General features: G+C 39.7%; 1 protein-coding gene across 1 annotated transcript in view; it reads right to left on the minus strand.

The window, feature by feature from the left end:
- Positions 1-872: 872 nt before the first annotated feature.
- Positions 873-13,474, minus strand: part of myom3 (myomesin 3) — a 362,966-nt gene continuing 350,364 nt past the window's right edge. Inside the window, exons 33-37 of the mRNA XM_034174111.1 lie at positions 5,243-5,406; positions 2,555-2,591; positions 1,452-1,474; positions 1,314-1,369; positions 873-1,147 (exon numbers count right to left, since the gene is read on the minus strand). Coding sequence (XP_034030002.1) covers positions 878-1,147; positions 1,314-1,369; positions 1,452-1,474; positions 2,555-2,591; positions 5,243-5,406 — 550 coding nt within the window. The 3' untranslated portion in view covers positions 873-877. The remainder of the gene's footprint in view (positions 1,148-1,313; positions 1,370-1,451; positions 1,475-2,554; positions 2,592-5,242; positions 5,407-13,474) is intronic.

The following is a 13,474-nucleotide window of genomic DNA, read 5'->3' on the forward strand; positions in this document are numbered from 1 at the left end:
TCTCTCACACACACAGTGCACCAAAGTTGAATCTCAGTGAACTACATGCAACCAGAATGACATCATGGGTGACTTTTACACATACAAACTAGCTTTAATTCACCAGATATTATTTAAAGATAAAGATGGTAAAGGGATCCCAAAACATCTTAGACTGAGCAACACATTTGCAACACTGTTGTTTTAGAATAATGCCAACACATTCAGGAAGTGGTGAGTTAGCATAAGCAGCAAAATATCTTTTCTGAAACACTGAAAAATTGGGCACCGCAATCTCGTTTGAGGGCGGGCACTAAAAGGGTAAAATATAACACGTATGATGTAATTTCTCTACTTCCGGGGAAAGAAACACGGCACTTTCTCTGACATTTTGGGCAAATTACAGGCAAACAAAGTGAAAATGCAAAGTGAAATGCACTTTTTTTGTGAAAAAGTGACGATGCGGTGGGAAAGTGGACATGTTTTGCGGTTTGTTTATGACCCACAGCTCAAATGTGTCGAGGCGGTTTTGCAGGTGAGAGAACAGAGCTACTCTGGCACTGGGAACTTAAAAAACTGCACTTTTTGCGACCGCTTCAGTGATTGCAGCCGAAAACAAAGCAGTACACCATTTTCCCGTGTGATGTTGTGCTGTGTATATATTGTGCAATGGGAGCAACTGTCCCCATAAGTGGTCAAATCCCGCAATATCACGCAGGGTTCAAATGAGACTGCGCTGCCCTATTAACCTAATTTCAAAAGTTTCTATTATCTATGAGTTCCAACCTTTGCACCAGCATTCATAATGAAAAAATATTTTTGAGTAATCCTGCAAACGAACTGTTGTAAAGTACTGCATCCTCTGTTGAAGCAATAATTTCTGAATTAGCAAATGGTCTTAACCCAGCAACACAGCATTTACCGGAGGTTTGTCCCCACACTTGTACACGCTCACGGTCACATCGACCGTATCTGAGCCATACTTGTTGTGCACTAAGATGCTGTATTTGCCAGAATTTTGCACATTGATGTTGTTGACAGTGATGGTGCTGCAGTCGCGCTCCTTGGTCATGTTGAACTGACCCTCGGCGTGAAGCTCTTTGTCATTCCGAAGCCAGAACACCTCTGGATCTGGATCTCCGGCAACAAAGCATGTCAGGCACAGAGACTTAGAAGAAGAAAAAGAGGAGTCAGGTGCAAGCGTACATACTGTACACATATAAAATGCAGCTAATGTACTGCAAAACATAGAGTGAAATAACATTTTTAATAATTTTGTGTCCTTTATGCAACACCATCTATTTTGCTTGTTTGTTTGTTTGACATTGTCATACCTTGCCCTCCATGATGGCCACCACATCAGGGAGACCTTTTACCACTCTGGCCCGATCTGAAAGAAAGGAGCAAGATTCTTTCTTTGTTTACATCCACTCTCCAGTAAATCATTTGTTATGATTAAAATGATGACTTACTTTTCTCTGTAATGGCAATTTGCCTAAAGGATTTAAAGAAAGACACAAATCAGTAGGACGTCTTCACCACAAGGTGGGTTTCCATTACCCTCCAAATTGCTCAATTTGAAATTCCAAATTGAAAATACGCTTAATGGAAACACGTATTTTGAAAAAACTTTCCAGTATCGCAAAAATGTTTTTTCACTTGCATGAGGTGGCTTTACAGGCAACTGGGGAAAAAAAATCCTTATTTGACAAAACTGGAATGGAAACACTTTGTCTGCAATTATAGGCCACAAGAATGAACACATGACATTCTAAAATATATGTGTGGTGCATGTGGATGGAGTAAGAGTTTGAAACTTAATAAACCTATAAGAGATGAAGTTATAATAGCAATATTGGATTAAAAAAACAAGGAAATTGTAATATTGAGCGAGATTTACCCATCCATTACAATGGCTATTAAAATGACAGTTATCACAAAAGGACAAAACCCAGCAGTTGCAGTCTATCATTCAATGGAAACGCTGTTGTTCCCTATTATGTTTGGTAGACATTCAGAAAATATTGCTTAACTTTGCGCTGGACAGGATACCAGTATATCACAGGACGACATATAGGCAAACAAACACACACACACACACACACACACACACACACACACACACACACACACACACACACACACACACACACACACACACACACACACACACACACACACACACACACACACACACACACACACACACACACACACACACACACACACACACACACCTGCAGTCCATTTAGAGTCAGCAATTCACCTAATCTGCATGTCTTTGGAAGTGGGAAAAAGCTGGAGCACCTGGAATGAACTTTGTGGTTTCAGTTGTTTTTTTAAATTTCTGATACAAATTTAAAATGTATTTTAGCCAAACACACCTGAAAACTCTAAAATAATGTATCAAATTAACTGATATCAAATTAATCTGTAGTGGAAACACAGCTCTTGACACAATGTCATCTGAAATCTATGAATATTTTTAGGTTCAGGTAACATTTTGTTGCTGGCTTTACTGTAAGTACTTCCTCTTTGTTTTCTTTTGGTGTGCAGTGTGTAACATAACACTTACTTGAGCCTCTGGTACTCCTGGAAAGCATCAGCAAATGCTGGTGGGAAAAAAGAAGTTTGTTTTTATTTCATAAAATAAAATTGACAGAGCTCCATTTAAGAAGTAAACAGTGCAATTCAAGTGCAAAGTGCACAAAAACAAACAAAAAAACCCTCAGTCATATTGTGCTATTGATAATATGTCCTTTTGTTTATAGTTCAATTTGCTTCTTTCTCATTGATCTCATTGATCTTCTTTGTCATTGATCCCATTTGTGGCCTATTCCAGTTAAGAGTCGTGGGGGAGCTCAAACCTATCCTAGCGGGCTCAAGCCCTGGTCCCACCAAATAATGAAGGATGACTAATGAACCACGTAGCATGTTTTTTTTTTTTTTTGGTATGAGTCCAGTTATTCAACAATTGTGAGAGAATAGTGGCTCTGAGAGACTCTTAGAGGCAGAATATGTGGCTAACAGGCTCATCTCTGAGCGTGGCGCTAATTTCAAGAAGTTCAAATTTCAGCAACAATAGCGTGGGACAGTTTGTGTACGGGGCACTACGAGGACAAACAAGGATTGTAGAGGCATGTTTGTAGTGAGGACAAGGCTGTTAAAAGCCAATTATCCGAGCACCTGGTGCCTAGCAGGACAGGACAGACTATTTTGGACAGGCTATTTTGGCTGCACCCTCTCACGCACATCGTTGTGACAATCCCACCTGCTTTGAGCACTGGACGCTTTATATAAAATAATTATTTTGTACCGGATTATTCATTTTCTGCCACAGTTTGGATTTTGAAAACACCTCTAACTGCTTCTGGAATCACAGAGGACATTTGGAGCTCGCTCTCTCTCTCTCTCTCTCTCTCTCTCTCTCTCTCTCTCTCTCTCTCTCTCTCTCTCTCTCAGGTGGAGAACATATTTGGAACAGCCTAAAAGGTAATTATTTTTAATGTTTATATTGTAATAGCTTGGCAAAACAGTTGCATGTTCATTCCTTCTTTATAAGCAGCTGTAAAAGTATGTTTATGATAGATTTAACATCTTGTGACAATGGATCAGATGAGGCGCGTTCTGTGTGTGCTGAGGCAATGACTCACACACAAAATGAGCATTTACGCAGAACACGAGCATGCAAAAGAGCGATTTTGCAGACGATAACGGACAAACACAAAGTTAAACGTTGAACCACCGGTGTCAAAATGACTATAAACTATGGAAGAAATAAAGCCAGTGAGAAGAAGTGCAGAGGTGTCTGTCCAGGAACCCATGGTTCAGTTCTATCTGGTCTATGGATGTGTTTTGTGTTGTGTTTTTTCTTTTGGGAAGTGGTCCACACAGTTGTGGGTGTCTATAATTAAAGTGGCCACCTTATTATGGTGTCATCTATTGACCACCCAGTCTGCACTGATGACATTCATCATCACCATTTCCGGCTTCACACTCATCAACAGTCTGACAGGGTGATGAGTGTGATCACCTCCACAGAACAGAACACACATAATATACGATTCCTTCAGTATTATTCCAACACCATTTCTCCTCTGCACTGTGAAAGAACCTCCATTGTTGACCTCCAGTGCTGCTGCCCTTTCTTCTGTCCTATTTGATATGTGTGGATCTGCTTGTGGCTAAAGTGTGGCAAAATTTCACAGAATGCCTTTGCTGATGCTACTCTTCTCATTTCTCCCAGCTTGAGACTGGCATGTAGAATGCAATGGATTGTACAACCCCTGTAGTTTAATTTTTTTTGTATTAAAAATATTGCAAAGAAATCCATTCGGAGCCAGTGTACATTCTGCAAAGTATTATATTTCCTCAATTATGTGCCTGGCCTTGAATAGGGGTCTGTCTCATCTAATGGCTGGGTGAAAACTTTGTCTGAAAAAACAAATGCCTGTCTTAAATAATTGGGTGCATTATGTACATTAAAAAGGATTACATTTGGTTGAGTCAGTCTTTTTTCTAAGTCCACTGTGGAGTAGTTAAAATCCTAAAGCATGATCTATGCTTCTACAACTATGTGGCCACGCAATGACGTCGTCATGGGTGTGACCTTTTCAAAGTTCTCCGTTGTGTTGGTTGTGTCATAAGCTACACTTCTTTATATAATCACCAACCTCCAAACCAATGCCATGTGCAGTTTCTCTTGATGAATTGCAGGTCATTTGAGCATCTATGTCATTTTTCGACTCTGTGTTGTAAAGTTGGTCATATTTGCGGACTTTTCTGCCAAACATTCCTCCATTTGATCCATGATGTAATTGGTGTGCGCACTGCAAAAACTTTTAAAATATGACGGGAGACGAAGGAGTGAAAGTGAAATATTGACCAATCACAGCCCTTGTGGTCTTTGTCATTTGGGAGATGGTTCACTGCAACGCAGAGAGCTCTGATCTAAAGTGGTCTTTGGTTCGCCACACTCAGGGATATGTATGAAACTTAACACCATATTTCAGTGCAGGCAGCAAGCAGCATTTTGTTAATAATCACCAGCCTTTAATAAAAGCCTTCCTCATGTAGATGGTCGGCCTGAGCAAGGCTTGAAAAAACAAAACAAAACAAAACAAAACGCCGAGACGTTTAATCAAAGAAATACAGTATTTAAATAATTCATGGTAGCGCTGTCTTTTGAGATCCAAGAACATCTGAGATGGTGTGTCACAGTCATGAAATCAAAGATCTTATGTGAAGTGTCATTTCCACTCACCTTGTCCAGACAGGTCAAGATACCGTTTGTGTGTCTGTTTGCCATCAAACATCTCCAGAGTGTATTTGCCTCTGTCATTCTCTGTGGGGTTAAATATATCAATCCAGACTTTCTGCATGCTGCTGCCTGGTTTGGCTCTGGTTTCTTGGTCAATTTTCTTTTCCCTGCAGGAAAAGTGACACAGAGAGAGTGCATGTGCCTAATGTTGACAGCATTAGCTCTATAGTGCATAATGTGTGGGCCAATTGCATTTGAGGTCCATTAGTTTTCAAGATAGACTTGTCTCTAGTCTGTGAGAGCATCTTCACAGGAATTGGACACAACAGACTAATGAAATGCATGCCTTTCAAGTCTGACTACGAGAAATGCCATTGTTGCACGACAAAAAATGCAAGCATTCACATTGTCATTTTAAGTCATGTGATATTTGGCGAGAGAGTTTTGTTTAATCTGCAGTCAAATTTTTTTCTTCTTCAGCATTGCCCTGCTTGTGCAACAACTAGGTCACGATGATGATGTAAGGGGTCTCGGCCAATCAGCAGCCAGTGTTCAGGTTATGAATTCAATGGCTCCCTGATTGCCTCTCACTTGATAAATGTTCTTAGATACAGGCCAGATGGGCGAACATGGGCTGATGCTGTGCAATCCTGCATCCATTCCACCATGGAAATGCCTTGGTTCCTGGATAGCAACTATGTGGGCAGACAATTGGCCCATTCTCAGTTCTCGAAAACAGCCATCTGTCTGCTGTAGTAGCCAAGTGAAATGTGACCTTTCCCCATTCATAGTAGTGATTTTTTTGTCACTGATCTCAACTCGAGTCATTTAATACTGAATATTTGCCAATGCAAGGGTGCCCTGAAGTGCACAATATAATGAAATTAAGAAAAAGTAGGTTTCACAAGACACAACAAATTAAAAAAGAAACATAAACATTTCACAAAATACATTAGCAAATCGGAAACCATGATGACATTTCATAAAGCGCGCACACGCACGCGCGCGCACACACACACACACACACACACACACACACACACACACACACACACACACACACACACACACACACACACACACACACACACACACACACACACACACACACACAAAATAAGAAAACATGACATTTCACAAATAAATAAAAAAAGATTTCTGAGTTGTCTTTACATTTTGCACTTCAGGGCCACCATACTTTAAAAAAGGCCTGACTCAATACTTGCTATCCGATGTAGCCTATATGATTAACAAATGAACAGCTTTGCTATGCATTAAAAAAAAAATAATCAGCCTTCAGTCCAAACTGCTCCTTAATGTTTTTTATTTATTTGTGTTTACAAAATTCCATAGTAAGCAAACAGACTGACTACATGTGACTGCATGTTTCACCTAATTTGCCCTATTGAGGTTTCAAATCCCGGAAAATCTTGCAAAATCTCAGAGAGGTTGCTGCTCTGCAAGATGTCAATAACATTGAGAAATGCATTGCGACGTTCAGATAATGCTGCAATTTAACCGCTGCACAAGGACAACAGCGTTAACACTGCAAGGAAAAACTCTTTGTATATTGTGCATAAAACTCACAAATATATTATCTAGGTTTTTAGACATTGTTATTGTTTCTTTCATGTAAACATGCGAGAATTTCAGGTTGTTTCTTTGTTATTTTCAATGGGAATTGCTGTGAGCTGTGATCACTTCCTGTTCATGCCGTTCTGGGGGAAAGTGAAGTTTGCTCTTTAACGTCCTGCTTATTGTCCTTTACAGCACTGTTTGTCCTCTTTGTTCCAGAGCAATATGCATAAAATGTCTGAAATTCGGTTTGCGTTTATGAAGTTCCATGCAGGTTAAACATAGCAGACACAGAATATTTGGAATATTTGTTTTGGCAAGTTTTCATGGTCTCATGCATGCAGTCTTGTATAAATGTGATGAAAGGCATAAAAATTTACATTTGGACAGTATAATGTTCATCTGTAATTGTTGTCATGTAATTTGTCTATGTTATTTCGACTGCAGCGCCTCTCTGGAGCACATGGGATTATGGGATACCTCAATAGAGTGAATAGGACTGTGCAGTTTCATTTAGGATCAAAGTGGATCAACTTGGGTAACGAGTCAATCCAGGATGCCCTCACAGAGTGTGTTGAATAGGTTTAAGATTTTATGTGATGTGTTCCTGTGAACCTGCTGCTTTTCGGGTCAGCAGACACTAAGAACATGTTGAGGTGATTGTGGAAGATTATTTCAGTGGATTCAACAGACAGACAGCTTTTCTTCAGTAGGAATGCATCTGATGTGTCTCCATTACTGAGTTGTCCACAGTGCTCATGTTCTCCTCGGTCAGCATACTTGATGGCCCACCACTGGATGGACCATCTTCAACAGTATCTCAGCATTAATTAAAAAGAGCTTCCCACTTCTTATCTGTCGCACAGGGAATACCATTTTCACCCAGTGTTGATACCGTTTTTACATGGATAGCCTACAGCGCCACCTTCTGCAGAACCATGACATGGAAAATCGGTTACTGCTTAATCTCATACATGAAGTTCCAGTCTGGAACAAAGATGAAAGACAACTGGTTAGTGATTGGCCCACTGAACATCTGAATGACTGCAAAATCACCCAGTTTCCTGATCCTTCAGTCGGGCTAGGAGCCTCTTGAAGGATGTCAGGTGAAAATTTCAGATATGAAAACAGATTTTTGTGAACAGATCTCTGTGAATTTTCAGACCTTTTGTCTGACTTAGTGCTTAGCTCAGATAAGATAATTATAGTGGGCGATTTTAACATCCACACAGATGCTGAGAATGACAGCCTCAACACTGCATTTAATCTATTATTAGACTCTATTGGCTTTGCTCAAAAAGTAAAAAAGTAAATGAGTCCACCCACCACTTTAATCATATCTTAGATCTTGTTCTGACTTATGGTATGGAAATAGAAGACTTAACAGTATTCCCTGAAAACTCCCTTCTGTCTGATCATTTCTTAATAACATTTACATTTACTCTGATGGACTACCCAGCAGTGGGGAATAAGTTTCATTACACTAGAAGTCTTTCAGAAAGCGCTGTAACTAGGTTTAAGGATATGATTCCTTCTTTATGTTCTCTAATGCCATATACCAACACAGTGCAGAGTAGCTACCTAAACTCTGTAAGGGAGATAGAGTATCTCGTCAATAGTTTTACATCCTCATTGAAGACAACTTTGGATGCTGTAGCTCCTCTGAAAAAGAGAGCTTTAAATCAGAAGTGTCTGACTCCGTGGTATAACTCACAAACTCGTAGCTTAAAGCAGATAACCCGTAAGTTGGAGAGGAAATGGCGTCTCACTAATTTAGAAGATCTTCACTTAGCCTGGAAAAAGAGTCTGTTGCTCTATAAAAAAGCCCTCCGTAAAGCTAGGACATCTTTCTACTCATCACTAATTGAAGAAAATAAGAACAACCCCAGGTTTCTTTTCAGCACTGTAGCCAGGCTGACAAAGAGTCAGAGCTCTATTGAGCTGAGTATTCCATTAACTTTAACTAGTAATGACTTCATGACTTTCTTTGCTAACAAAATTTTAACTATTAGAGAAAAAATTACTCATAACCATCCCAAAGACGTATCGTTATCTTTGGCTGCTTTCAGTGATGCCGGTATTTGGTTAGACTCTTTCTCTCCGATTGTTCTGTCTGAGTTATTCTCATTAGTTACTTCATCCAAACCATCAACATGTTTATTAGACCCCATTCCTACCAGGCTGCTCAAGGAAGCCCTACCATTATTTAATGCTTCGATCTTAAATATGATCAATCTATCTTTGTTAGTTGGCTATGTACCACAGGCTTTTAAGGTGGCAGTAATTAAACCATTACTTAAAAAGCCATCACTTGACCCAGCTATCTTAGCTAATTATAGGCCAATCTCCAACCTTCCTTTTCTCTCAAAAATTCTTGAAAGGGTAGTTGTAAAACAGCTAACTGATCATCTGCAGAGGAATGGTCTATTTGAAGAGTTTCAGTCAGGTTTTAGAATTCATCATAGTACAGAAACAGCATTAGTGAAGGTTACAAATGATCTTCTTATGGCCTCGGACAGTGGACTCATCTCTGTGCTTGTTCTGTTAGACCTCAGTGCTGCTTTTGATACTGTTGACCATAAAATTTTATTACAGAGATTAGAGCATGCCATAGGTATTAAAGGCACTGCGCTGCGGTGGTTTGAATCATATTTGTCTAATAGATTACAATTTGTTCATGTAAATGGGGAATCTTCTTCACAGACTAAAGTTAATTATGGAGTTCCACAAGGTTCTGTGCTAGGACCAATTTTATTTACTTTATACATGCTTCCCTTAGGCAGTATTATTAGACGGTATTGCTTAAATTTTCATTGTTACGCAGATGATACCCAGCTTTATCTATCCATGAAGCCAGAGGACACACACCAATTAGCTAAACTGCAGGATTGTCTTACAGACATAAAGACATGGATGACCTCTAATTTCCTGCTTTTAAACTCAGATAAAACTGAAGTTATTGTACTTGGCCCCACAAATCTTAGAAACATGGTGTCTAACCAGATCCTTACTCTGGATGGCATTACCCTGACCTCTAGTAATACTGTGAGAAATCTTGGAGTCATTTTTGATCAGGATATGTCATTCAAAGCGCATATTAAACAAATATGTAGGACTGCTTTTTTGCATTTACGCAATATCTCTAAAATCAGAAAGGTCTTGTCTCAGAGTGATGCTGAAAAACTAATTCATGCATTTATTTCCTCTAGGCTGGACTATTGTAATTCATTATTATCAGGTTGTCCTAAAAGTTCCCTAAAAAGCCTTCAGTTAATTCAAAATGCTGCAGCTAGAGTACTGACGGGGACTAGAAGGAGAGAGCATATCTCACCCATATTGGCCTCTCTTCATTGGCTTTCTGTTAATTCTAGAATAGAATTTAAAATTCTTCTTCTTACTTATAAGGTTTTGAATAATCAGGTCCCGTCTTATCTTAGGGACCTCGTAGTACCATATCACCCCAATAGAGCGCTTCGCTCTCAGACTGCAGGCTTACTTGTAGTTCCTAGGGTTTGTAAGAGTAGAATGGGAGGCAGAGCCTTCAGCTTTCAGGCTCCTCTCCTGTGGAACCAGCTCCCAATTCAGATCAGGGAGACAGACACCCTCTCTACTTTTAAGATTAGGCTTAAAACTTTCCTTTTTGCTAAAGCTTATAGTTAGGGCTGGATCAGGTGACCCTGAACCATCCCTTAGTTATGCTGCTATAGACGTAGACTGCTGGGGGGTTCCCATGATGCACTGTTTCTTTCTCTTTTTGCTCTGTATGCACCACTCTGCATTTAATCATTAGTGATTGATCTCTGCTCCCCTCCACAGCATGTCTTTTTCTTGGTTCTCTCCCTCAGCCCCAACCAGTCCCAGCAGAAGACTGCCCCTCCCTGAGCCTGGTTCTGCTGGAGGTTTCTTCCTGTTAAAAGGGAGTTTTTCCTTCCCACTGTAGCCAAGTGCTTGCTCACAGGGGGTCGTTTTGACCGTTGGGGTTTTACATAATTATTGTATGGCCTTGCCTTACAATATAAAGCGCCTTGGGGCAACTGTTTGTTGTGATTTGGCGCTATATAAAAAAAATTGATTGATTGATTGATTGATTTTTGATTTGGGTCACTGAAGCCAACAATGTGAACATCGATTTACATACAAAAAACAAACAGCAAACCATAAGTAATACATTGAAAAATCAATTGTTCATCTTCTTTACTGTTACTGCAACCTCATCTGTGTTTACTGTGAAGAGCGAGCATTCATTTATTCATTTGTTTTCTGTACTTGTTTTTTCCAATTAAGGGTTACAGAGGTCACTGGGGGAGAGGCACAGAAAAAGTGGAAGAGAAAAGAGAAGATTTATTTTTACAAAACATTTTTATCCTACATCAGACTCAGCTAGTCACCAGTTTGTGAAACGTGTGAATGTTAATTTCAGCTGGTCAATTTTTCTTGAGGCATCCCTAAAGAACCCACAAGGTGGTGCTACCATCCTTAATTCAGAAACCATGCTGAACATGGGTGTGGATTTGTTGGCAGCTGTGTTCCAACACTGAAAACACTCTGTTGCTGTGATTTCACTTTAGAATTGATCCACACCAACCAGATCTTGGTTTGGAAATTCTGTCATTGTTCCTTGTTAGTTTTCTCTTCTTTTTTAAGTAATTCTTTACACTTGGGAAACAGACCAAGATTGAATGGATAGAAAATGCAGAATTCTTTAAATAGGCTGATTTTTGTGTTTCACACTGTAGTGTGACATGAAAAATTGATACAAGTTAGGATGACATTCCAAATCTAAGGTAGAACTTTACTAGTGTCTACTAAGGTATATCTAAATATATATATATATCTAATAATAAAAATAAAAAAATAAAAGAAGGGTAGAGCCATGTAGGTGCCTGGTCTTGAGAACCAGGGATGGTAATGGTACCATATACTGTATGGTACCATTACCATACAATGTATGGCACATTTCACCTGTCTTGGCCTCACTTCATTGGCTACCCATTCATTTTAAGATCCATTTTAAAATTCTTTAGTTTACTTTTAAATCTTTAAATAAACTTGCCCCATCTTATCTCTCTGAGTTGTTACACTTTTATAGTCCCATCCAGTCACTCAGGTCAGCAGGCCAGCTGCTTCTGACGGTGCCTAAAACTAGGTGTAAGCTCAAAGGGGACCAGGCTTTTGTCATGGCAGCACCAAATCTTTGGAATGATCTGCCACCGCATATTAGACAGGCGTCATCACTTGTGCATTTTAAATCACTTTTAAAAACTCATCTCTTTTCATTGGCTTTTAACACCTAGTGAAATGCTGTGCCTGTTGAGCTGTGTGCATTTTAAATGTATTTTAATGTATTTATTGTGTTTTAATGTATTTTATTGTCATTGTACAGCACTTTGGACCCTGTGGGTGATTTTAAAGCGCTTTACAAATAAAGCTGGATTGGATTGGATATTCGAACGGATCAGTAACTAAAGATCCGATGAGCTGAACGTGACTCCATGTCCATGTGTGAGACGAAAAACAGTGTTTTCATACAGAAACAATAGCGGCAAGAACGTTTTATCAACTACTTTAACTATTTACGCACTAGACCTGTTCAAAATCTCATATGTTACAAAATCGTTTGGGCCACATGTTTTTCTTGTTCCACTAATAAAATAAAAGATCTGTGCCAAATTTTATTGTAATCAGACACTGTTTAGGGGTCACCAACAAAGCAACAATTTTCCCCAAACAAGCAATGTAGTAATCCAGTAATTCCAGTAATGTTCTCCTCTGGGTGACCAATCAACCACCACTTTTTGTGATTAGAAGCCATCACATGTACCTGTAAAAGAAAAATAATGGCATCAGAGTCTTCTTCCGTTAGGGTGACGTTGCACTGTCAGCGGAGGGAAAGGAAAATGTGTCACTCTGGGGGACCTCTAAATCTTATCTGCTTGAGTTCAAATTTGGTCTGCACCTATAAAACCCCAAGTGGAACATAAACAACATGTGACCCGAAGTCTCTCACAACTTTTATTCTTTCACTTTATAACATGAACAGCCCTAATACGCACGTTGCAGCCGTGAAGACAAACCTGCTGTCAAGACAACCAGATCTCACACCTTCAGGAGCTGTGCAGAGCACAGGGTGGCTGCAGAAATGATCACAGGTCATGCAACGATCACGCTTGGTTTGATACCCGCTGTGAAGTCACGTCATCATGAATGTTTCACTTTGATTTTGGTTAAAGCGTCAAGGTCGCCGTTCGCTTTGTTTTTCTTTTGTTCGTTTCGGTTTTGTTTCATTCTTTTATGCGCTCTGGACTCGCAGGCTTTTCGGTGATGGGAGAAGTTCAGGCTCATTTGTCCACCTTTTCTCGGCGATTTGAGATTTTTTCCCTTCATTCAGCTTTTGCTGTGTGCCGTGTAATTAGTTTCTGTGTCACTGTGTTTTATGTTCCGTTCACTGCTGCCCTGTTGTCACTTGGTCTGCCCTCCAGGTCCATGTCATGTTCTCTTCTCTGTCGCCATCTGGTGTCTTAATTAAGTCATCACACACCTTCTCTTAGTTTCCAGCTGGAATTAATTCACTCATCAGAGTCGGTATTTAACCTCACCTGTGTCCATGTCCCTTATGGGTCCATTGTAGCTGTTTCCTTTGTAAAGGTTTGGCTTTGTCTG

This window comes from Thalassophryne amazonica, chromosome 7 (assembly GCF_902500255.1).
Source record: "Thalassophryne amazonica chromosome 7, fThaAma1.1, whole genome shotgun sequence".
Taxonomy (NCBI): domain Eukaryota; kingdom Metazoa; phylum Chordata; class Actinopteri; order Batrachoidiformes; family Batrachoididae; genus Thalassophryne; species Thalassophryne amazonica.